The following is a 26,939-nucleotide window of genomic DNA, read 5'->3' on the forward strand; positions in this document are numbered from 1 at the left end:
CAAGTGAGATCCTAAATTCCTGCTTAATTGCTAACAGTCTGTTTACTATGTGAAGATGCATTAAACGCCAACTGGCCACTGGTAAAGCTGCCCCAGCTGCTCCTTCTGCTGTGAAAGCATCTCAAAGTGCAACTTGTCACCATAACCAGCATCATTTAAGTGGCCTGCCACTTCTTTCCTACTGCAGATTCCCAGTCAAATTCAACAGAGCCGGGATAAATGATCCAATCTACCATACTTACTGTATATGGTGACACAAATTGTGACAAGCTGCCATCTTCTCTTGAATGGCTTTTGATTTGCAGAGACATCATTTCCAGTAATGACCTATATATTTGATTATTTATTGTTTTATTGAGACACCATTTTGATTAACAATATTTTCGCAATTCCCCCCTCCGCCATTTCGGGCTGCTTATTTATTAGCTGTAATGGCCAGTTGCTGACATGACTGGTGACATCATCATGCCCACAGAATTCAGGTAACTCTAAGAAGGTTTTGTTATTATAGCTAATCACTTCAGCATATTTATGTTTGATCTTTAATTTTGACTTTATATTTAGTTTAGATTTTATTTGTCTCGTATCATCACTTGTCCTATCAGCCATTCTTTTGCCTTAATTTGTCGTTTACTGTAACCATTAAGTCCAGTTTTTCACCTTTTTGGCCAAAACAGTTTCTCTCAACTGATTGAGACCGGAATAAAATGTCATCCCTCTGCTCTCCCAGTTTAAACACACTGCGTAATGCGGGAGGACATAACACTAAAGTTGCGCTATTCTGGTGTCCTTTCAATGACAGTGCAGCAGGATTCACGTCCAGGAGGCTACGATTATATTTAGAGAGTCATTTTCTTGGCCTTTGGCCATACTGCAGTTTGGTTTGGAGTGATATTAAAATGAACAACGTCCCATCTGTCCACTGCAACCGGACGGCTTGCCCTCTTCCTCCCAGTGTCTAAGTGCCTCCTCAGTAGTGATGAATGCTGCTTTTAGCTGATTAGCTGTCACAGTAATGGAGTCGCTGGCTGGCCGCCAGCCATTTGGGGAGAGGGACTACGTTACAACACAAGTGACCCACCTGATCTGTACGGAATGGGCCACACCTGACATGAATGGTGATCTCACGAGTGTCCTCACCAACATTTTAGATATCTTGTCAGATAACACACAGGTGTGCAAGTAACCTGTGCAGCAAAGGCAGACACACATATCTGGCTTTGTATCTGCAGACAGTCAGCCCCAGCCTGCAGCGTTAATCTTATTAAAATGCTGCTGGTTTGTGTTCCAGATCAATCATTGTAATCGTCTCACCCAGCAATGCACAGTTTCTAAGTTAACAAGCAGCAGTCCATCCATCAGCAGTAAGGCAATATGAAGGATGACCTTGGAGAAAGCAGTTTAATTCAGGCCTACAACACAGAACTGTCCTGTCGACTTAAAGAAAACCTCACACAGACCTGACAAACACACCTTTACTGTAAAGGAGTGTTCTCAGAGAAAATTCTGAAGTGTTGTCCAACTGGACCAACAACTTCTTCAGAGATCAGTTGCGAAAATGGCATCCTTATAGAAAACATGCACACCCAGGGTTGAGAGTGCAAAACAGATAAGAAGGAACAGTACAAAGAAAACAAAACAATGCATTTCAGGAAGTCAAGCAGAAAGGAGGTGCTCACCTACTACCCTGTCCCCGGTCTTTATTCCCATTTTCCTCATGGCAGCAGCATACAAGGCGACATGTCTCCGCAGCTCTCCAAACGTCACCTTGGTGATCTCCTCACGGGCCTCAGCTGTAAAGGATATGAAACACAGGGGCTCATTAAGGGCCACAACGTCACTAATGCAGAGGATGGCTATAATCTGCATTGTGTCACGCATACAGTACCTTTCACAAAACTAGAATAAGATAACACAGTAAGTTTAGAAACAAGAGATGGCCAGGATGACATGGATCAAGACAAACGGCAGGAAAACCAAACAGGCTTTAAGGCTTTATTTAAAATGGTGCGTTATGGCAAAGAGAGTGTGACCCTGTAATGTTTAAGGGACGCCGCTCACAGGAACGCTCAACCAGCTTTACTTTGCTCCGATAATAACAAGCATGGTGTCTAAAGCACTGGGCATTCACCCACATGGCTGCCAGTTCAAAGCCCACCTCAGTCTCACTGTGCGGCTCAAAGCAAGTCAAGTAACCCTGCGGTGCTCCAAATGAAGAAAAAAATCATCTGTAGACAGTGACGTATTCAGACCTTGGATAAAGGTGTCAGCTAAATATTAAAGATATTAATACGCCACGGGGGAGGTCACTTTGAGGCGCACTTAATGAAGGCTTCACTCCGAATCATTTTACTAACACTTCTAATGGTAAGTAAGGTGCTGTAGCTCTAGTGTGGAAGGTGTTGGGGCTGTGAGGCACAAGGCTGTTGGCACAAGTTTACATCCACCATGTTACCACTCCTCAGATTGTAGACAAGACGAAGCTTGAATAGACACAAAACACATCAAAAAATCGGATTCACTTGTTCTGAAATTGTCATTTAAAATCCTTTTTCCTTATAATAATGAAACATAACCTTGAATACAAAAACATTTACAAGGCAATTTATGCAGCCTGCCATATTACCAGTGAGCACTTTTAAGTAACTCATTGCAATGACTGCGTACTTCCCTCATTCTATTAAAGTGATAACATTTTCCGCTTGAGTCACTAAGGCCTCTGAATTAGCTAAGCATATAAAACACCCGGAAATATTTTGAAACGGTAAAGGAGAGGTCGTGTCGTCGCCCATTGGTAATTCCAGATTTACAGCATACCACAGTAACTGATCTTCATAAACCAAATGCAGGTGGCTCTACTGCTGCATTGCTGTACAATATGCAAACTTCACCGTAATTAAAGCCGACGTCACAATACACACGTTGTGGGGTACGTCAGATTTACCAGCTGTAGTCACTCATCTCCTCTCTGCACCATGTCAAATTATACAACTGAAAGCCACAGCTCATGTCCCACATGCTGACTAAGTGCCGACCTTCCAGCAGTTGTGCCCGTTGTCCCCTTTACTGACCAGTATCCAATGGCATGCTGTGTGAGAGCGCCAGTGCCACTCAAAGGCCCAACAGATGAGCGGAGCCCTTTATTTATTTCTGCTGTGGTATGTAAAACATGAGAAATCAGGCAGACAAGCTTCTCTTCTGTTTGTGACGTTCACAGCCCCAGTGTTGCCTGACACAGCTGGCGTGCTAAGGGTTAATTAGCTGTAGTGTGTTCAGCCACCATCTCGGCCCTTTTTGTTTTTTCCATTCTGTTTTAGTACATAAAACATGAGACATCAGACAGATGAGCTTCTCTTCTGTCTGGGAGGTTCAAAGCACACGACTGGTTACGATTATGTAGATGATGGTTACAACTGGAAATCGCAATTCCAATGTGACATTGGCTTTAGCTGAGAATCAAACTGCACCTCCGCCCTGCTTCTGTGAATTTACGGCCATTCCAAATTTAAATTTTCAGCACCCCTCTGTGCATCAGCTCAGAGCTTCCAAGTACCTCCAATGTGGTACAGCAGTTTGGAGACACTTCACACCGTATGTTAAGAATTACTGTTACACTGCTCGGAACAAACGGTCAAAGTGGAACAAGCCTTCTTGTGCCATTCCACGACTTACCTCCTCCTTCTCGTGAGTGCTGGCCCAGGGTGACAAGAAGTGTGGGTGCACAGTATGTGTGAGGGGCTTGGTGATGGATTACTTTAAGGTGGGTTATGTGATATGACAGACACACCGACGAAGGACTAACTGGTATCACAACAACAAGACAAATGGGTGTCAAGTTTTGTTTGAGGACCAAAATCGGAAATTCCTGAAAACCCTCCACTCCACGGTCCAAATGCATTCATCTGGAAGCCAACATTAGCTTTAGGGTGTACATTTCGGCACAGCGCAGCCAGACATTTCTAGGTGCTGTGTGCTTTCATTGACACTGAACTACACATCATCACGGTACACACACACACACTGACAATGACTAGAGTGAATTAGAGAGGTCAGGAGTACGCGCTGATATGGCACACTGCCGTGCCCACCACATGACAAACCAACTCAGGATCCCAGATTAGGACCTGTGTGGAGCCATGCAACAAGTGACCCACCTCAGCACCACACCAGTTCAGATGAAATGGAACCAGTGTGAGGTTTTTTTATGGTGGCTGGAGAGCCAATTCTGCCACCAACCCCCAGGTTTCTCCCTACAGGTTGGAGGGCCTACTTGCAGGGCTGGATGCAGGTTAACGTCATACCCAGGACGGAGCAATTGCAGGTTAAAGGTCGTGCTCAAGGGCCCAACAGAGCAGAGTCACTTTTGTCATTTATGGAATTCAAACCTTCAGATTGCCAGTGCAGATCCCTGGCCTCAGAGCCAAAGTGAATAGAGTGAGAAAAACAAAGCAAGGCAAAAGGCTTCAGACAAAATGAACGATCACATGTTAATTGATGATGTTTGTTGTATTTATATATCTTTGTGAAAGAGCACCTCGTTGTTAATCCATCCTCTCCAAGTGCTGACAGTAACTATACCAAAAACAGTCATGGTTTGAAATAACTTGTCATCTGTTACTACAACTGAAGGTGAACAACACTTTGAAATTATTTTGGTCATATTTTTATCTTTTCTTAGCTACATTCTCTATGACAAACTTCCTAATTCTTAAGAAATACACAAGGAAATGATGATGTAAACCTTACTGCACAGGAATGCTTTCTGCATTGTGAAACTCTTCAAACCTGTGAACATTTCGCACCTTCTGTTGTCTAAGACAGCAAAAACAATCTGGAAAAATACTTAAATAGTGCAAAGTGCTTCAAGGACAAAACAGAAGATGGATGACTGTGACGTGCTAGGCTGAAATACACAATGTTTCTGCTGAGTTATCTGTTAGATAGATAGATAGATAGATACTTTATTAATCCCGATGGGAAATTCACATTCTTCAGCAGCAGCATACTGATACAATAAATAATATTAAATTAAAGAATGATAATAATACAGGTGAAAAAAACAGACAATAACTATGTATAATGTTAAATATTAACGTTTACCCCCCCTGGTGGAATTAAAGAGTCGCATAGTTTGGGGGAGGAACGATCTCCTCAATCTGTCTGTGGAGCAGGACAGTGACAGCAGTCTGTCGCTGAAGCTGCTCTTCTGTCTGGAGATGACATTATTTAGTGGATGCAGTGGATTCTCCATAATTGATAGGAGCCTGCTGAGAGCCCTTCGCTCTGCCACAGATGTTAAACTGTCCAGCTCCATGCCAACAATAGAGCCTGCCTTCCTCACCAGTTTGTCCAGGCGTGAGGCGTCTTTCCTCTTAATGCTGCCTCCCCAGCACACCACTGCGTAGAAGAGGGCGCTCGCCACAACTGTTTGATAGAACATCTGCAGCATCTTATTGCAGATGTTGAAGGAAGCCAGCCTTCTAAGGAAGTATAACCGGCTTTGTCCTTTCTTGCACAGCGCATCAGTATTGGCAGTCCAGTCTAATTTATTATCCAGCTGCACTCCCAGATATTTATAGGTCTGCACCATCTGCACACAGTCACCTTTGATGATCACTGGGTCTATGAGGGGTCTGGGCCTCCTAAAATCCACCACCAGCTCCTTGGTTTTGCTGGTGTTCAGGTGTAGGTGGTTTGAGTCGGACCATTTAACAAAGTCATTGATTAGGTCCCTATACTCCTCCTCCAGCCCATTCCTGATACAGCCCACGATAGCAGTGTCATCAGCGAACTTTTGCACATGGCAGGACTCCGAGTTGTATTGGAAGTCCGATGTATATAGGCTGAACAGGACCGGAGAAAGTACAGTCCCTTGTGGCGCTCCTGTGTTGCTGACCACAATGTCAGACGTGCAGTTCCCAAGACGCACATACTGAGGTCTGTCTTTAAGATAGTCCACGATCCATGCCACTAGGTATGAATCTAATCCCATCTCTGTCAGCTTGTCCCTAAGGAGCAGAGGTTGGATTGTGTTGAAGGCGCTAGAGAAGTCTAGAAACATAATTCTTACAGCACCACTGCCTCTGTCCAAGTGAGAGAGGGATCGGTGTAGCATATAGATGATGGCATCTTCCGCTCCCACCTTCTCCTGATATGCAAACTGCAGAGGGTCAAGGGCGTGTTGAACCTGTGGCCTAAGGTGGTGAAGCAGCAGCCTCTCCATGGTCTTCATCACATGTGATGTCAGAGCAACAGGCCGAAAGTCATTCAGCTCACTAGGACGTGATACCTTTGGGACTGGGGTGATACAAGATGTTTTCCAAAGCCTCGGGACTCTCCCCTGTTCCAGGCTCAGGTTGAAGATGCGCTGTAGAGGACCCCCCAGCTCCGATGCACAGACCTTCAGCAGTCGTGGCGATACTCCATCTGGACCCGCTGCTTTGCTGGCACGAAGTCTCCTCAGCTCTCTGCTCACTTGCGCTGTTGTTATTATGCGCTCAGTGTGTCAGACCAAGGATGTGCCGCCTTCGTTATAATGGCACTCCGCTTTGCCCCAATTCTCTCCTCCACTACCACCTACGTCAAGAGGGCCTCCAGTAACTAAGCCTTCCAGGCCAGCACACCACAGCAATGGCCGTAACAGACTTGTACAACATGTGAAGGAGCTCACTGGCCACATAACAAACACTGTGGCATTCCATGGCAAATCAAGCGAGAAACATGAAAAAAGAGCAAACTACGTGGTAAGGAAAAGAAAATAAAACTATAACTGAAGAAAAGGACCGAACTCCCAAGTTTTCAAAACTCTCAAAACCACCAACACAATTTATCCATAAGAGGCACACTTTGCATTAACTTCAAATAAGGAACAGCTCAGCTAAATAAAAGACAAAAAGTCACAACGAAACAAGCAAGTAAACCTAAATCCACAAAATCGGGAACTGCATTGACTACAGTGAAGATGATCAAACTGAACATAGCAAAAAAGTGGTGCATGTTAAGGGGAACTGCTTTCTGATTTTCTGTTTTGAATGAACAAAAAAGGTTCTGAAAAACTAAAATAAAAATCAAGTCAAGTGTCTGAAGGCAAGAAAAATGGAATATTCGCAGAACTTGGCTGCTGTGAGCCCAGGCCACTAAATGGTACTGACACTAAAAACACAATTTAAATGGCAGGACACTAGCATTTCATTATTACTTTACAACACATTGTCATACACTGCAATCATGGAGACCACAAGATTTAATAAGGTACGGTCTTAAATTGTATGTGAACTCTTCCCGGAGTCACTTCTCAATAAAGCCGTCTCTGTTAGGGTAAGTGGCAGTTTAGAATTTGTGCAGAGGATTAGCTGCATGTCTGAAGTCTCCGTTGCCATTTAATAATAATATAATAATAATAATTTATGCTTTAAGGTCACAGTCCTGCTGTCTCCATTCTCTGCCTTTCAGTGGAATGGAAAAGATTTTCCTCCACAGTCTGCCTGCACTTTACGTCAGCCAACCGTCCCTTCATCTTCACAAGCCTCCCATTCTCCACTGCTGCACCTCAATAAGCCTAAATGTTCTGCAACTGGGAGTGGGTGCCATGTTCAACTTACACCATTCACACCAGAATTAAAACATTCTACTTTGCTCTCATCAATTGAACAAATGTTGCGTGCAAAAGGAAAAAAATAATAAAACATCTTTAAGTTTATGTATTGAACCGCTAACAATGGGAGTAGCACAATGAAAACAGAATGTTTAACAAAACTAGTTGTACTGACACGGGAGAAGGAGCACATCAGATAAATCAATTTGTCATCTTTATTAAGTAAAGTCAATTCTGCATTATAATAAATCCTTGCTTATCATGACACCAGGGATTGGCAACACGTTAAATGTTAGTTGGATGTGCAAATACGAATTTCACTGCTAGTAACACCAACAGCTCGTGCTGACCTGTCTAAAGCCGACTTCTAGTTGTTGGGTACGTCAGACTTGCCGACCACAGCTGCCGGCCCATGTCAATTCACACAAACGTGAAATCGCTAGGCACGTCTACCTCTGGCTGCGTGATGACCTCCCAGCACAGTTGAGCTTGCAGCTTCTTCTGACAGGTAACAGCGAGCTGCCTGGTCGAGGAGTCAGCGCTGTGCGAAGGGTGAACTGGCGCAGCAATCTCGACTCTCGGTTGTTGTTTTCTTTCGTTTCTCTATTCTGTTGCAGTATTTAAAATATGAGACAGCAGACAGACGAGCTTCTCTTCTGTTTTTGAAGTCCAAAACTGACACATTTCTTGGTCCTCATTGCTACATTTTATACGATACACATCTGAATACGCATTCGTTAGTTGTTAGCGTTTGAGCACACACGCCCCATGTGAGTAACAGGCACGCTGGACTGGTCGCTGGGACTGTCACATGGCCACATGTGAATGCAACACGGACTGCCTCCTACTCGCTAAGATTACATAAATGAGAGCTGCGACTGAAGATCGCTAGAAACATTGTCTAACGTGACATTAGTGAGCAGCCTTTGTACATTCCCTCCCAACAAAAATCTTCCTCTTTGCTTCAAACTACTCTGCCATTGCTGCTAGTTGGCCTTGCCTTTTGGCTCTGAGATCAAAACACCGTGTGCCAAACCTTGTAATCACCATATTTCCCACCCTATGGATATTCCAGCAATTTCCAGATTTGAATGGATGGAGCCTATGAGATACCCAGTCCCTTTGCATGTTACGTTTGAACAGCTACTCCTTTGTACCCCATTGGCCACAAATGAATTTATATGGTGACCCTCATACAAAATGTAACATTGTTGAACCTGTTTGAGATACCAACATAGCACACTATTATTTAGAGGATGCAGGTTCAGAACTGGTGGAGTTCCTAACAGGGGAGAACATGTGAGTAATGGTAGTCCTGTTGCAAGGGGTGCCAAGATCCTCATCAGACAACCAAGAGACACTGGGGAGAAGGTCAGAGAAAGAGAGGGAAGTTCAACTGACAAGTGCAGAGATGGTATCATGCCATGAATGGAAGGGTGTTAGGTGGGGTCAGCAGCATGATTGTGTGGGACTGACGTTCCAGGAGCAGCACTTCATGGCTGCTAGAATTCACAGGGCTCCAGAAATGAATTTGTAGCACCATGCCATTCCTCAGATAGCTCAGACAGCTGCAGAGCTTCCTTGATGGCTTTGTACTTTAAGGGCAACTGTATGCTCAGAGGTGAAGGGACCCCTTTTGCTAATTGAAGGTGTTCCAGCCTGGCGACCCACACTGCTGAATGTGGACGGGTTTCTGGGTCTGGATGGGAGGCGCTTCGGTGTTTTTCATTTGCGAGTTGTGGTTTGTGTTTATTGCCTAGACATCTTCCCTTGCCACTGTGATAAAGACATTTCTCTGACTTCAGTTCGTGATGATACAAAAGTGGCTTACAATATAAACACAAATCTCTTTGTGAAAGTTAAAACAAAAACTGTCAATCAAGGTTTGTTTTACCAAATGTTTTTAGGACATGATGTCTACTGGTAGGTCAAACCTTTTGATTTCCAGCCACAGTACTAGAATTAAAAAAGACAAATTTATAAAAGTCCTCATCTTTAGTCTTTTAAACTGAATCCAATTACATTTAAGAATACTTTTAAATCCTCTTTCTAACATCATCCATCAATGACTGATACCTCATTACCTAACAGGACTACATTACAGTCATCAGACACTGTAAGAGGTAACCCCCTGTGACCAGGATCCCCCAACTCTCAAATGATCTGCCTGCCTCTGTAAAGGCTGTCTCATTGGCCTTGGCATCCAACCACATAACCCAATCTAATGAGGGTGGCGGTTTTGTATGATCAGAAAATGAAAATGTCAGATTATTTGGTATAGACATTGTTGAGGTAATCATCACCACTGCAGGTTACTAGCCTTTTACCATCCTCTACTCTTTCCTCTGCATCCTTCTGTAGCACTTGGTGTGCCACTGACACTGTCAGCTGTGACGGATACACTACCTGGATGGATGGATGGATGGATGGATGGGTTGGGTGGATGGATGGATGGATGGATGGATGGACACCTGTATAAGCACAATGACTTTGCCATCACACAAATATAAAATTAAAGAGAAGTAACTACCTTGATTTGTCACAAGATGGAAATCATAACCACTACACCTCACCCCAAACTCCAGAAGCACATAAAGCATTACAATAAATCTTAGTCACTCTGCATATAAAATAAAATGTGATCTTAAGAGTAGAAACTTCAAATTTTGCTGTCTTATCACTTCACTAGAGTGAATCCTAACCTTAACTTTGCTAGAGCTTTGCAGGATCCAGCAGGTCAGAAGCACACGTTAAAGGATGTGCGAGAAGCTCCTGCATGACATCAGCTGGCAAGTCTACACGAGGTTTCTATTTTCAGCCAGCCTCAACCTCATTAAAGCAAGATGTGTCCTGAATTAAACAACAGTGGGCTAACATCAGTCTGACTTCTCTAATTGACAGTTTCATGGCAGGTGAAATGAAGCCTTGAAATAAACTAACCTGGTGACCCTTCCAACGGCGCAGCTCTACCATTTAGAAGTGCCGATACCGTACAGCTTGAAATCACATTATACAGCTTCCATATATTCTGCTTAATCTAATTCTGGCAAGAGTGACAGCAATGCTAGCTCAACTATGGGAGACAAACTGCATGACTATTATTTCTAATTTGACGGCATGTTTAAAATTTCTTAGCAGGGAATTTAATTACTTGCGGACAACAGGACCTGGCTGGCATAAAATAAACACTGCATGCACGTTAATTTAATCAACGAGGGTTACATTTATTCTCAAAGCTGGCCTTGTGCAGTCAATAAACTGAAGCCTCTAACTAAAACAAGTGGACGCTTTTTTAATTGCTCTGGTAGGGAGGGCAGTCCATCCTTATTCATACTCTTAGTATGTTGGAGAAAGGTCCTTAATCCATTTTGTTACATCACTTATTTGGGAAAGCATGGCAGTCATGTCAGTGAAAAAGAGAAAGGCTCCTCAAATTTTTGTATTGATAGTCTGGATGGTAAACTGCAAGAAAAAGTGGGCCAGGATAACTAACTACCTTAAGAGGGAGTCTAATCGACTTTGTAGCATCACCTGATTTTCCTTTTCTGCCCGTTAACCCGGAGTTTTTTGTCAGCATAATCAATGACATATCTGCTCCATGAAACAAGCGTTGTTTTTTTTCTTAAAGACATCATTTTCCACTTACATGCTACTAATCGTGCAGCACGTAACTCTGCAATTCCACATCACCATTAAATAATGATGAATTAAACTTGATCCTGGATAATATCAAGGCCACCTATGCACTGATAAGCAGAAGATTCAATTCACAGACACAGCTTTACAGGTAAGGCTTAGCTGGAATTGTGTACTCTAATGGTGTATCTACTAAGAAGGCTGTTTAATTATTCAGAGCTCACAGCCAGACTGAAGTACACTTTGATTGTGAACACAGAGGACTGCAGGTAACTTTTATCACTGTTACGGACAATAACATTTTAAGAATACAACTACAAAAGGCTGCAGAAAATGTCTTGGAAAAATGAAGCTGTTCTCACACAACCCACCAAGAAAACTTTTGTTATTTTTGAATTATTATTTTTTCAGGCAATGTTTGCTTATTATTTAATAATAAACGTCACCGCGTGGAAGTGTGTGTGTCTGTCTGGCCCGGAATTGAGAGGTGGAGTCGGGGTTAGGGCTCCGCCTCCGAGGAAACCGAAAACTCGCTCAGCTGCTAATAACACAAGCAAAGCGAGCATGTCTGCAAAACGAATCCTCAGAAGAAAGGCAAAGTCGCTAAGCCGCTAACATCAATAAAACGGTATCCCTTTTACTTTTCCTCCCGCCACTAATGCACAAGCGAGGCGAGCACGTTGGCCAGAGTAGTTCCTTTCAGTTACCTGACTTCTGTACATTTATTTTTTTCTGATTATTTCAATAGTTTCTAGGACCCCCGGCTTTTTCCAGAACAGGCTTACACAGCTAGTTATTTAATAATGAAATGCACATCCTTTCCATGTGTTCTGTGGGTGGAGCCCACCAAGAGGCGGAGCCACTCTAACATCCAGTGATTTGTAGAAAGAATCGCAGCAGAGGTTCATTTAGTTTGTCTTACTGTATTGTTAAGTAATGTTTTTATTTATTTATTTATTTTTTAATTTGTTCTTTCTGTAACAGCAGATTTTTCACTCAATTATTGATTTCTGTTCATTGGACTTTATAATACTAGAAAGATTTAGATGAGAACAGGCCATTAAGCCCAACAAAGCTTACCAGTCCTACCAAGTCAAGTTTTGACTTTCGATTTCCATGTCAAGTTGATTTTTTTTTGCATTTAGTCATTTTTAACTTTTAAATAAATTTTGGTATTTATAAAGAATATTTTGAGTTGTCCAAACAAGGCACAGATTCACAGTTTCCCTGGCCCTTCTAAAGCACTTTTGCAAACTTTTGGACATTAATATTTTGAACTTTTAAAGTCAGCTCACCATTTTGGACCTGTGTAGGCCAAAGCTTGCAGGCAGCAATTGAGGACTGGCTGACCTGGGATGAGTCATATCTGGACAGGCCGTTTATGGTCCTGGCCCACTTTGTATAGCATGTTGGGGGCTTCTCAGCCCTCTCTCTCATCATGTTTGAATCTCCTGAATACAACACCTACAAACACTCACTTGCTGAGTAAAGAGCCACTTTGTCTTGATCCTTATGCTTCAGAAGGTTTTCAGCGTAGTTCATTCGGCAGCCCCTAAACCATTCAGGAACATCAGATACTCTCTTTGTGTGGTCCACCACCTGTAAACACAAAGCACAAGCACTTTAGGTTGGATTTCCAGGCTTGGCCAGGTAACGGGCCACTTTGAAGGGAGCAACAAAACCGCACCAAACAGAAAACTGTAATTGAAAAACATACAGTACTTGGCAAGGAATGGGAAGTGTAAAAATATAAAAACCATCTAATAACTTAATATAAGGGCTATAACCATTAAGAACTTCACCTTTGTGAAGTAGTTTCTTACCTAAAATGTAAATCTCGACCTGCTATTTCATTCTCATTTCTTTTAGTGCAGAGATGCAGCTTCTTAACTCAAGACTGGCCACCTTTAACTTGTCAGCCAGAAACTTCATGATGGCTTCATTTTATAAAAGTACAATAAAATTAACAACTGTATGATTCATGAATTTCTCAACTGCCTTCTCCAAGGAGTTTTGAGCATCATTTATTACTTTGAGTGTGCAGCACTCAACATCACGGCACTAAAGAAAATGGAGGCGCGATGTTGACAAACACTAATCAATCAAATGAAAAGCCATTAACTTAAGAAAATAAATGCAGTCTTTCTGGCCCCTTATTGACGCGGTGGTCCAGACTGACTAAATGAAAAGGAAAAAAAAGTCTTAAATCCTGCCCTGTCACTGCCTGTGTGGGGCCTGCACCGATTTGTTGTGTGTTATGGTGAATAGAAGCCGTGGATGTGTGAGTGTATGTGTGTGCTGGAGCTGGACTACGGATGGACTGGTGTCCACACCATGATGGTGTCTGCCTCGTGTCCACTGCTATTGAGAATTCTACTCTTAAGAACAGTCGTAGACTACTAAGCACTGTTGTAAGTCGCTCTGGATAAGAGCGTCTGCTAAATGATGTAAATGTACTCTTCTTCAAGATGTCCTTGAAATGTGAAGTTGGATGTTCAAGTTGTTTGAGCTTACCATGGGCTCCAATGGAATCATAATGACAAGGGAATCGTTGAATGATTGGCCTGAAACTGCCAGACTCACCTCCTCATACATATGCGAGCAGGTGATGCCACAGAACTTGAACACCTCAGCCCAGAACTCGGGATAATTCTCAACAGACCACTGGTAGAGATCATTGTAGTTTGCTGTAGTGACGTAAAAAAGAATCAGGTGTTAGGACATAGCAGGCTTCTACAGAATCCAATTTACCAAAGTTCCTAATAAACAAGAAAGAGGTGGCAACTGTTAAGGACACTCTTGAGATGACCCTAAATCCGAAATACAAAAATCACTAACAAGACACAGAAAGCTTTTCTGAACCCTCAATGGGAAGGCGTCTGGACCACCGTCAGCAGCGAGAAAGGCCTGAGGTGCTCCATCCAGCAGTTCCAATGCCTCCCTTCAGGCCTGGCTACTAACGCCAATCCAAGGACCAGGCCCTGTAATATGAGGATAAACCAGCAGGACTACCTCTCTGTCTGGGGCATTCTTAAATTGTGAAAGTCCTGGGTGGGACAATCACTCAATTGGAGTATAGCCCCTCCTGCTGCTGTTCCTATAAGCCCACCAGAGCTCCTTACTGCCTTAGCCCGTCTTGTACCGTTTCACTTATGTTGCAGTCGCAGTTCCCACCTGCCTGTCCTCCACAGAGTGTCGCCCCCTATTGTTACCAAATGTGAACTTCACGTACTTTCCTAATGACCCTAACAAGTACACAATCGGCATGGCGCCCAGGTAGCTAAGGTGATGTTAGAGCCCTGTCTAGATTCTGACACTCGGTATACGTTAGACTCCTGAGTAATAACCAAAGGCAGCCCTCAGACAAACTCCTTTTATAACAGCTTTGTCAATTGGGATAATGAGGTGCCCTCCTAGTGGAGCCCTCTAAAGCTCATGGCTGCCTGCTACTATGTGACCCTCAATACGTCGCTTCACTTGCCACTGATGTGATTGCTGAGATACAGAAACAAGCGCTTGTGATCATCAAAACATCAAAAAGAGTAAACGGAGCCGACTCCCAACAGGCTTCACAAAATGAAACAATAACTGAATAAATACTGGGGGGATCACAGCTGAGTGGGAGGTATGGGGGGCTTGGCTGTGGCTGAAGTGAGCCCAGGTGGTCTTAATTAACTACGAGCCGATGAGGGTCCCTCTCTGAGACAACACAAATGAAACGCTTCATCACCGAACCATTAATGACGGGGCAAACTACAACATCTCTTCTAGTTAGTAAATTATACCTGACATGTAAACAGAGTAAACAAACTCGTTTCAAGGATGTTAGTAAAACTTTACTGTAAGTAAACACACTGCTTATGATAAAGTTCATTTGAAGAAATAAAGCTTCAGATTACCAAAAGCTCAAAATAATTTCATATGATTCTACGATTCTTTTAAAAAGATGTGGCTGCTTTAGGAATTATTTTGTTGTTTAATGTTTTAGCTTGGTGGATTTGACTTGGAAGACAAACTTAATGCTCTTTGCACTGACCCACAAGGTGAAAATGGAGAGTAATACATTATAAAAAGTAAAAATGATTAATGTGATAGAATAACGCTGCTAAAGCGTCTGGACTATTACAAGATTGCAAAAAGAGCCACACAAAAAGAAAACCGATGCAGTAACCCAACAATATTCAGTTACACAGTGAGACCCCAAGGTCTGGCAGGGTCTTTGGGTAAAGAGTTTTATCTTAGAGTCTGACTGGATGACCTGACTCTGTGGAATGAACAGGACCACAAACAAAGGTGCTCTCTAAAATGGCATTTGTTCGACTGACTGATGAGGATTCAAAATGATCAAAGTCTCAGTGGCTACGGTGGCAATGTGACCACAAGGGAATTAAATTAGTCTTCACGTCATCCAACAAGAGAATCTGGAACCTGTGGTTTTGTTTTAATCACAAAGATAAATGTAAGAAATCAGGTGGTCAGACAAGGGCAGGAGGGGAACGTGCAAAGTGCTTTAAGCGGACAGGCTCAGAGTGCCCAGAAGGCAAAAAACATACCAGTAAAACCAGAATGAACGGTCAATTAGTGAGTCATTCTGAAACCAGGATCATTGGGGGTCCGACTCATCCCAGCAGCAAAGGGGAAAAGGCACAAATCAGCCCAAAACAGGGTGCCAGTCCAGCACAGGTCACAATTCAGTGTTAGCAGTTAGGGAATACAGAAAAAATAAAAAACAGAGGATGGGTGATAATGAAGACCCCATTCGGACAAAGGCCATTTACGGAATTCAACCCCAGAACACCAGCGCCACGAATCAGTAGCTCCAACCGCAGTCTATGGTGCAATTTAAAACTGAAATTGATGGACATGACAGTGAAGAGGTCAAAGGGTAGAATAACATGACAACAATAAACTCTGATTGTCTGCCCCACTGTAAGCGAGTGTGGCTGTGTGTCCTGGGACGGAGGGGCACTTCATCCAGAGATGGCCCCTGCTTTGTGCCGAATGCTGCCAGTCTGGATCTGGGAAACACAAGGAGTGAATGAACTGACAGAGAGCTGCCAAATGACACAGTTGTAAGGCAGGAGAGGCCCTTTATAAAATGAACATTCGTTTGTAGATTTAGAGAATCAAACTACCAGGGGGGTGACTGTGACTACCATGATCACTGTCAAAGGTGTTATATTATGAAATATAAACGTCGCTTTTCAAAATCACATCAACTAACTGATAACAAATGTAAAGCAGAAGGTTTCTGAGATCGGACAGGGACAGATATCCAGTCGACAAAGCTACAGGTTAGTGAAATCATTAGGAACTGGTAAATCCTTCATGCTCTGAATCATTTCATTCCAATACAAGGCAATGGGAAGGAATTTAGGTTTACTTTGTGAAAGAACCTATATGAAATCAAAATTAATTGAAAGAATCAGGTCCCCAAACAAGTGGTAGCCAGCAATAGTAATAAATATGCTGAATTGTAACTTGTAAGGTTACCAATTACTGAGTCATTGTGTGTCAATACTCCAACTGTAAAAACACGTAAAGATTTGCTTTGTAAATCACTTTGGGTTAAAATTACAAATAAACAGATAAATATATCTGAAGTGGCAGCTCGTTGAGACCTGACAGCATCGGAAAGGATGAGGTGCTGCGACAGGACAAGACTACAAGTCAAGTCAAGTTAGGGAGCATGCACTGGTACAGTGCATTGCTGCACCCACTACATGACGAAACAACTCGGGATCCCGGTTTGCAACCCCCCCAGGCAGACACGCAGTCTAATACCACCCTCTGGAAATGAACCTCTATCTGTCGCAGCCAGGTGTTATGTGGGCAACCCCTTGGCCTGGTCCAGCCACTTGGGTCCCCAACAATGAGGATCTTATGAGCCAGATCACCTTCGGGGAAACGCCCCACATGGCTGTAGTGCCGTAACTGACGCTCCCTCACAATGCAGGTAATGTGCCTCATTTGGGACTCCATGAGCAACCGCTCATTCGACACAAAGTCATACCAACGGTACCCAAGGATTCTCCGAAGAGACACAGTACCAAAAGAGTCCAGTCTTCGTCTGAGGTCACTGGATAGCGTCCATGTCTCGCAACCATATAGCAAGACAGCAAGTACCAGGACTCAAGACTTGGACCTTTGTCCTTTTGCAGATATCGGTAGCGCCATACACCCCTTTTCCAGCGACCCCCCCATGACCCCCCCCATGCTCTCCCAGTGTGTCTACTGATTTCATAGGAAGAGTTACCAGAGACATGAATGTCACTGCCAAGGTAAGTAAACCTCTCAACAAGGTCGACACTCTCTCCGCAAACAGACACACTGCTGAGGGCTGTGCCCAAGAGGTCATTAAAGGCCTGGATCTTGGTTTTAATCCAGGACACTCACAAGCCCAGACACTCTGACTCCTCACTCAGTCTCTCGAGTGCCCAGATCAGAGTCTCCATCGACTCCGCAAAGATCACAGCATCGTTAGCAAAGTCAAGATCTGTGAATCTTTCTTCCCCAACAGATGCCCCACAGCTGCTGGACCCCATGACCCTGCCCAACACCCAGTCCATACAAGCACTGAATAGAGTAGGAGCAAGAACACACCCCTGACGAACCCCAGAATAAACTGGGAAAAACACAGAGGTCCTGCCTCCACTCTGCACAGCATTCACAGTACCAGTGTACAGGCCGGCCACGATATCCAGCAACCTCGAGGGGATCCTGCGAACCCACAGGATGTCCCACGGGGCAGCTTGATCAACTCAGTCAAACGCTTTATGAAAATTGACAAAGGATGCAAAGAAACTCTGCCGATATTCACGTTTGCACTCCATGAGAACCCTCAGTGCCAGGATGCAGTCTATGACTTCTTAGGCGTAAAACCAGACTGTTCCAGTCACTGGTAGGTGAGCAAGTGATCACGGATCCTATTGAGGATGACCTTAGCAAGCACCTTACCCGGCACCGAGAGCAGTGTTATCCCCATGTAGTTGCTGCAATCCAGGCGATCACCCTTCCCTTTCCATATAGGAATGACAAGTCCCATTTTCCAGTTAGTTGGGATGATGCTAGTCTCCCAAATGGAAGCAAAGATTGCTTGCAACACCAGGAGGACAGCCTTACCAACAGCCTGGAGAATTTCACCCTGGATATCACAGATCCCTGCAGCCTTTCCTCCCCTCAGCTGGTTCACCACCTGTGCCATCTCAGTGAGACTGGGTGGTTCACAGCTAATTGGAGGATCAACCTCAAGGACCGTGAACCCAGAGATATCCAACGTCCTCGACGAAGGATCAGCTTTGAACAACTGCTCAAAGTAGCCAAAGTACCCAGGCGGAAAACCTTCTGTTAGTAACTTCACTGCAAATAAATTTTTAAAAAATATTTATTTACCAATTTGACAAGAGCAGGGACAATTACAGGGTGCTGAACTCTGACAAATAAACAATGGTATATAAAACAAAGACTGGCTGACAAGTGAGCCACAGCGATGCAGTGTTTAGCACGGCTGCCTTACAGCTCCAGAATTCTGGGTTCATATCTTTGCCCGGACACTGTCAATGTGGCATTTGTGCGTTCTTTCCTTGCCCATGTCAATATTATTCCAAATTTTTCTACAGCATTTTGAAGAGATTCACATTGGGTTTATGTGGTGGCCTTGCCTAAGATGGGCTGGAACAGTCTCCAGACCCCACATCCATGACCTACAATATACAAGTTTTACAATGGATGGATGAATGATCTGACAAGCTCAGAATCATTTAAGATTGAAGTCACCAAGACATGGAGTTGAAGCATAAGCCTTGGCAACCTTTCAAAAGTCTCTTGGTGTGAGCCTGAAATGCTTGTCTATTAGCTGAACAAACAACCTCGAGGGATTGAATGGTCTTCTCTTGTTTGTAAAATTTCTTATGGTGTAATCCTTGGAGGCACAATCGCGTGATTCTGAGGATGTATTCAAAACAAAGATTTACACACTTCTTTATCTGGACCAGTCTCTCTTGGGAGGTCCACTGGCGGGATGGTGAGAATCTTAAGAAATCCATATAGTTACATCCGCATGACACCAGGATAATGGCAAAGGCCAGCCTGCTATGTCTGCTCAGGCATGCTCACCGTGACAAACAACACATCCTGACCGTCTCACCTTCATATTAATATCAACCAAAATTATTCATATTACATTGTATATAATTAAATGCCTATTCTATATTCCAACAACTCGCTCCGTCTGCCCAGTCTGCCTGCTCTACCAGCCCATCCCGCGTACCTTAAGCATCCCGCCCTACCCAGGCTGCCCCCGCCACACTAGCAGGGCACTCACCCAAACTGACAGCGAAGGCCCTGTTGATGTGCGCTCTGAAGCGATCCATTTGCGTGTTCTTCTTTGAGTCCGGGTACCACATCACCTTGGCCTCCAGAATTTCTTCGGTGTCTTTCGACATGCTGGCGACAGTGGACGAGCTCAGACAGCGTGCAGGAGCTCTGCGGTCACACAGCCACTTCCTTGACAGTCGCTGAGAAGCCCCGCCCTCTTTCCGCCCAAAACAGGCGGCACCGCCCATGGCGCCACCTGCCCGGATCAGGGAATGTGTGCTTCCGCGGCAGAGAATAGTCCACGCTGTGTGATTCGCGTCGCTTTGGAGTGGTCGAGAAGCTCACACACAGGACGCGCGTGTTACGTAGATATGAGTGAAATACAGTGTCGTCCTTGCCCTCTTTTGCAACACACAACCCGTTCAAGGTTTAGGAGTTTCTGGAATTGAATGCAAATAAAAAAAAGTCATCCGTGATGTGAAATTTCATCAGCTTTGGCAGACTCGCCTAAAGTAACGGCACCAATCCCTTGAGGTGGAAACGTTATGGAGGTGCCCTCCGGTTTGTCTTTCCTGCTGCGTAACTTCACTCCGGAGATAGCCTGGCGGGCATTGCATACTTTACTTTAAGTTGCGCTATTCAAGTTATTGTGCATATAAAGCATCAGCTGATAATAAAGTGACAATCGATCTCGCGAAGGCCTCGGGAAATAAAACTACACTTTATTATGACAACTTTCTTCAAATTGCCTAGTGTACCAAAAGACTGTAAACGGGGTGCTGATCCACCATAAATGGGGTATAAATGATGTAAAAACGACTACTAAGTGTACTAGCAATATTATAGAATAGAGCAGAAACGCTTTTAGACTTAATAAAAAGATAACACAGGATTCCTGAATCACACACTGGAGTGCCGAGAGCGCCATGAGCACAGGCGCCAGGATGTCAGCCTTCACTGTCAACGACAAGGCTCAGCTTCAATACTAGAAGACATTGCAAGACAATATATTCATTAATCATCATTCGATTAAAACCCTTCAGGAGATTGATACCAATATGTGAATAACAATTCGGTATTATTTTCTACAATACTGAAGAACTACACTACACCATAATGACAACTCACTTGTTTAAAACGCAGCAACAGCTCACACCTACTCAGTGGTAAATGCCCCCCAAGAGATGATCAACCTCATCCACTTCGTACATCAAAAAAGAAATACAATCAGGATTGGGGACATGTGGTCGCCTTAACTTTATCCTCAAAAATGTTTTTGCCTAAAACGCAAATTTCCGGGCTCAACCTGCCTGTGAGATTCGTCTTTAAATGCCTTATTTATTCAAAACGCAAAACCACAGAAATATGGAATTGCAAACTAAATCTCACGCGATTTGACGTGATAGAAGCTGGACAACTGACATTAAAATGAGTGAAATCTGTCAAATGCAGATACACGGGTCACAGATGAACAAAAGAGGTTCAGGAATGGACGCCAAAGCGTCTCAGAAGACGGAGGGCCGGCCGAACTTAAGCTGAACAAACAGAACAATCAAAACTGCCGGAATAAAGAGAATGTCTGAAGCGTGTGACATAAGTAGGTGGAGGTCAGCAGAAAATGCCATCATCATCCTGTAGTGGACGGACCTTGGATGACGTGAAACGAATTTCATGGGATAACGAGAAAACAATCTACCAAGCCATCCAAATGTCTGATCACACAAAGACGGAGCCACCCAAGAAATTACCGGGGGGCTTGGCGGGGACCAATCTGGACGGTATGTCAGTCTACTTGCTGAGCCCTCGCGCACAGTCACGTTCACTCAATAAAAGACCAAATTTCAGTTCCCAATTAAGCTCGTCTTTGAAATGTGGTGATAGGTTGATATGAAAGACACAATATCGGATAGATATTAAAATAATAATAGAATATTCATAATACTGTAACAGTCTGGTAAAGAAATTACCACCGAGTCAGTGTGTTTTGGAGCTGCACGGAGCGCTGCGGAGACAGGCGGGCTGAGGAGCCATATCTGCCGTTCGGAAATAAATGCTGGGGCGGGAAATGGTGAAGGAAGTTCCATTAATTTTTGAATTATAAAAGAAAAGTGTTTTGAGTTGGTAAGGTTTGTGACACATGGTTGTTCTTCGTCTGGTTTTTGTTGGGTACCATTGTGTGTGTGTGGTTTTTTTTTTTGAGTTTGCATTGTTCAGTTAAGGTAGAAGAGCAATAAAACTTTGGTCTCTGGACTGTTACAACCACTTGCCAGTGTGGTTTATTTCTCCCGTCTGGAAAGGGACGTTAAATACTATTAAAATAAAGTTCTATCTAATCTAATCTAAGATTGATAGATCATGCCGACACACATAGCAATGAATTCCCACCAGCTCGCCCCCTGGTGGTCTTCTGAGAAATCAGGCAGCATCCATCCATCATCCATCCATCCATCCATTTTCTAACCCGCTGAATCCGAACACAGGGTCACCGGGGTCTGCTGGAGCCAATCCCAGCCAACACAGGGCACCTGGGCAGGGTGCCAACCCACAGCAGGGCACACACACACCAAGCACACACTAGGGACAATTTAGGATCACCAATGCATGTAACCTGCATGTCTTTGGACTGTGAGAGGAAACCGGAGCACCCCGAGGAAACCCATGCAAACACGGGGAGAACATTAAAACTCCACTCGGGAAGCGAAACCGAGTCTCCTTACTACGAGGCAGCAGCGCTACCTCTGCGCCACCGATCAGGCAACATACAGCGAGAGACTGCTGTCACTGTCCTGCTCCACTGACAGACTGAGGAGATCATTCCTCCCCCACACTATGCGACTCTTCAATTCCACCATGGGGGAAGTAAACGTTAACATTGTACAACGATATTGTCTGTTATACCTGCATTGTTATCACTCTTTAATATTGTTTTTTTGTATCAGTATGCTGCTGCTGGAGTATGTGAATTTCCCCTTGGGATTAATAAAGTATCTATCTATCTATCTATCTATCTATCTATCTATCTATCTATCTATCTATCTATCTATCTACAGCCGCGTGTGTTTTATTTATTGACACATACACATTTACATTGTTTCGAATTTCTTTATGGATAAACAATGTCATGATTTCCTTTGTGCTTATAGTTAGAATCTCACAGTTCATGCCAAAAGACATTTATATTAACCTTTCACAAAATTGATGATTCCTTCCTAACAATAAACATTCAGGTCGATTATGCTGCACCATTAAATGCCAATAACTTATTCGAAATAAATTTCGGGATGCCAGTCCTTTAAGATATGGAGAAGTTGGCATACTCCTTAAAAGTCACCTCAGTGGGCATCTTACCCTCGGAACTGAAAGCGCTTTGCTAAATGCGCAGACGCTCACGGGGTTTGGCGCTCTCACAGAAGGCACTGGTCTGACAAGTGTAAACTGGGACGCTTGTTTAAAGCACTTTGGTGAAAGGCTAGACTGATAAAGTATGTGATACAGCATCAATCGATTTACTCTGCCCATGTGTCCTAATCAGGGTACACTAGAATGGATTGGCAGTCCAAACCAGTCCTGAATGGAGCACCAGGGCACACTTGCACTCAGTTCACGATTACAGTTCACAGTTACGCTGACCCCTTAAAGATGTAAGTAATGAAGCTAACGTTTCCAGTAAAAACTCCACCGCAACTTGGGAAATGTGCAGACTCCTCGGGTTTTCCAGGCACAGCACTGTGCTACTGTATACCACCCAAAAGTATGTGCTAAACCTATAGATATTGGAATTATTCTACGTTTGAGGGATATCTGTACCCAAGGAGTATATATTGCCACTATTTACGTTTTCTTTTAGGTGAAGTGATTCAGAGGCAGTCTAATTCTAATGGTCTACCGCCTCACTGGAATGTCCGCATCTGTTCTTTGTAATGCACAGCTAGAAAAATATCTGCATCAATAACCTTAACCTACATATACATAAGAGAAGTGGAATACCTAAAGAAAATCCCACTCTGGACATGGGGAAAATATACAAACTCTACATGGAGTGTAACCAAAGCAAATGTCTGTGAAGTGGGAGAGCTTACGATTTCATTATTGTTGTCGTCCATCCGCATCACAAAGCAGACCTGTCAGAGTGAACAGACACCCTCAGTAAACCTAATCTAGAAGTGACAAAATGCATCAATAGGAGTACACAGTCCTGTTTAAAGTTTTAACTTTTATCATATTACAAATGTACAATTATATCCAGATAACTGCTTGAAAGCAATTGCATAATTGGGGCATATATTTATTTTTAAAACTTCTATCAAAATAAACTGACAGCATTTCAAACTTTACTGCTTAACCCAGTTTAGAGTCACACAGCTCGGAGCCTATGCCAGCAGTACTGGCTACAAGGCAGGAACAAGTCCGGGATGGATGTATGTCTGGTCTAATTTGATATTTCACTGCAGGTTTTTGAAAGGCTTAAATCATTAACACGAAGACACTTATGATGGTGGTATCATTTTAATTATATACCACTTTTTCCATGCTCAGAACATTTGGTTACACTGAGACAACTGCAAAAGAATTCCAATATATTGAGGAGACCTCTGTGCAGGGAGCTTATAATTAGGAGAGGCAGCAATGAAGATGCAATGGCTTGAAGAGACGAGACCTACACACTGAAACAGCACTGTGTCCCTGACCACAGTCACATTGGGGAGGACTGCGGTGTGATGGCCTACCACAGCAGTCATTGGGTGCATGTCAGGAACAGTTCCTGGACAGGGGACCAGCACTTCCATGACTGCCAGGGTAGGTTCCTGCTGTCCTGCGACCCTCCAGTGGATAAGCAGGTTAGTAAATATGAGTGAATGAATGTAGTGGCAAATGTAAATCTGGTAATAGTCTGTGCACTAAAAGAAACGCAGTTTCTAAAACAATACACAAGTTTTACTAATTAATACATCTTTTAAAACTTAGATTTGAATTTATCCAAAAAACAAAATATTTGATGGGATGATACACATTTAATTAGGTTCAGGATTAAAGGCAGTGTGACAGGGACCCGGCCGGGACGCCCCTTCTACATATGTTCCAGGGGAGCAGCTATGGACATCTCACTACCTCCCCCGGGACGCTTGGTGGCAGCCTCCCTGGCTGACGATGATGCCTCAGTTTCCCGCAGGGTTTCATGGGAGATGGAGTTCTCCACAACCCTGTGGGGAGCTGGGGTGGCCGCCAGGGGGTGCTGCATGGAGCCAGGAACCCACCTGGACATCTCTGCAGCCCCACCCGGAAGTGCAATTAGCCACAGGTGATCAAACACCTGGAGCACTTCCAGGTGGGCTATAAAAAGGTCCAGCATCCACCACTCAGGAGCCAGAATCAGGAGGAAGAGGACGAGGTTTCCTGGGAGGAGTGGTGGTGCCAAGGTGGAGAGAAAAAGTGTTGTTTGTGCCAGTTAAAGTGCTTGTGGGACTATGTTGTGGCTGGAGGGATTACGGGGAAGACGTGCCCGCCAGCTGAAGAGAAATAAAAAGACTGTTTGTTTTACATGTGCCTCTGCGTAAGTCTGTGCCGGGTCGGGTGCTATATAGCGCCACGTTACAGCAGGTATTTGGATATCTGGATCATCCTTGAAAGTGAACTAACAAAAATCATTCATTTTTGTATTAGCTGGATTAACACTAACTTAATGATTAAAAAGGCAGTTTGAACAAAAATAAAAGTTACTTGTAAATGTATAATACTTTGGTTCAAAGTAGCACTGGCACAAAACACATCATTTCAAATTTCAGGTGTATATAGTGAATAAAACTATAGACATAAAATATAGACATTGAAATATAGCATCAGTTATATGCAAACATTCAGATTTTGGGACATCAACTTTAAAATCCTGAGTTTTTAAAGCAATTGTTTAGCAACAGAAAATGACAATCAATAGTTATAAAGGCTTTAGATGAACCAATACAGAGAGATGCTCAGCATTTTGTACTATAAAGTGTGAATAGCAGCTGTTGTTGCTGCATTATGTGTTGACATAAACCAAACTCTACTGGATTTAAATCTGAAGGTCATGTATTAACTACAGATTGACTCTACAATCCTAAAATCAGAAACTGTTTAAAATTATTTAAATCTGTCTGAGGCAGAGTGATATCTTTAAGGGCAGAGAGCCCAAAAGCTGACTGTAATGCCAATGCAGATCAATGAGTAGATCAAAAGCACAGCGGAAAGTTTCAAAAGACTGAAATCTCAATGAACTACCCAATAGGTCTCCTAGCGTCAGTAGCCTTTAATACACAATACCTTTTAAGTTTAAGAAACATGAGCAACGTTTGAGGTAGTGCTGCCGCCTCTTTCTGCATACTCCATCTTCTTTCCATGTCCCAATATCGTGTGTACGGGTGTGCACTCTCGGGTCACGGCCTCGTGCTTGAGGCTGCCTGGACAGGTTTGACACCTGCGTGACATTGGAATATGCATGGAATTTTAATATTACACCACTGGAGATACAGGATTCTTTCCACAATATGACTTCATGTTGTTGCAGATGGACTGGTATCTAGGATTTTCTGCTTTCATGGATGAGAGTGCTTATAACATTCAGGGGAAGAGAATTAGGATTACAGAGAGCACATGACTGCTTCAGACCCAGCTCTTTTTATTCTTTTCTAAAGTCCATTACTCAGGACATAACACATTACATTTGAATTTCGTTCACTTCATTGAATGTTTTTTCTTGGACTCACTGTAGCCCATATACAACACCCTTCACAATGCTCCTGGCACCTAATTCGATTGTATTACACATATAACAAGTCAATTCCTAAGTGTCTTACATTTTTTTTCTTCAATTAGCTAAACATTTTAAAGTGCATCCTTTATAGGCCATTTATCACATATTTTCCTATTTCCTCCTTGAAAAATTTCCTTAATGGTTAGCACCTTTATGTGTTTAATAATTTTATTCCTTCTCTTCAAAATGCTTCTTTTCCAATGTGTTGTGTTACCCATTGTTTTATTTTCAACAGAGCTGCTTCTTTCACATTTTAAAAAAATGTTTGTAATTATTTTACGACCACTAAATAACATTATTTCTAACCTACTATCCTTCACACCCCTTTTCCTCCGGTTTACACTGCCAAAATTATATACACTACATTTTTCTATTCATCAGACTGCTCTCAGGGGCACTTTCATCAGTTTCTTTTTGCGCCATGCCACTCTTATTGGCAGCCCTTATTTTACAGCTTAATACATCCTTTTGGTTATTTGTCAATTCCTTCGAATGAGTAAAAACTTTGCTCTTATCGCTAACGTCTCATTCCCAGTAAATTTAACTAATTCTCTACGTTTTCCTGACTACTGTCGCAATATGATTCAAGCTGAAAGTAGGCACAAA

The 26,939-nt window shown here is 43.2% G+C and overlaps 2 protein-coding genes across 2 annotated transcripts in view; both read right to left on the reverse strand.

The window, feature by feature from the left end:
- Positions 1-19,759, reverse strand: part of aacs (acetoacetyl-CoA synthetase) — a 98,597-nt gene extending 78,838 nt beyond the window's left edge. Inside the window, exons 1-4 of the mRNA XM_028825141.2 lie at positions 19,554-19,759; positions 13,814-13,917; positions 12,709-12,829; positions 1,680-1,793 (exon numbers count right to left, since the gene is read on the reverse strand). Of these exons, the coding sequence (XP_028680974.1) occupies positions 1,680-1,793; positions 12,709-12,829; positions 13,814-13,917; positions 19,554-19,674 (460 nt within the window). The 5' untranslated portion in view covers positions 19,675-19,759. The remainder of the gene's footprint in view (positions 1-1,679; positions 1,794-12,708; positions 12,830-13,813; positions 13,918-19,553) is intronic.
- The window catches only part of ypel1 (yippee-like 1), a 1,016,165-nt gene that overhangs the window by 796,112 nt on the left and 193,114 nt on the right, over positions 1-26,939 (reverse strand). The window lies entirely within an intron of this gene.

Source organism: Erpetoichthys calabaricus, chromosome 18 (assembly GCF_900747795.2).
Source record: "Erpetoichthys calabaricus chromosome 18, fErpCal1.3, whole genome shotgun sequence".
Classification (NCBI taxonomy): domain Eukaryota; kingdom Metazoa; phylum Chordata; class Cladistia; order Polypteriformes; family Polypteridae; genus Erpetoichthys; species Erpetoichthys calabaricus.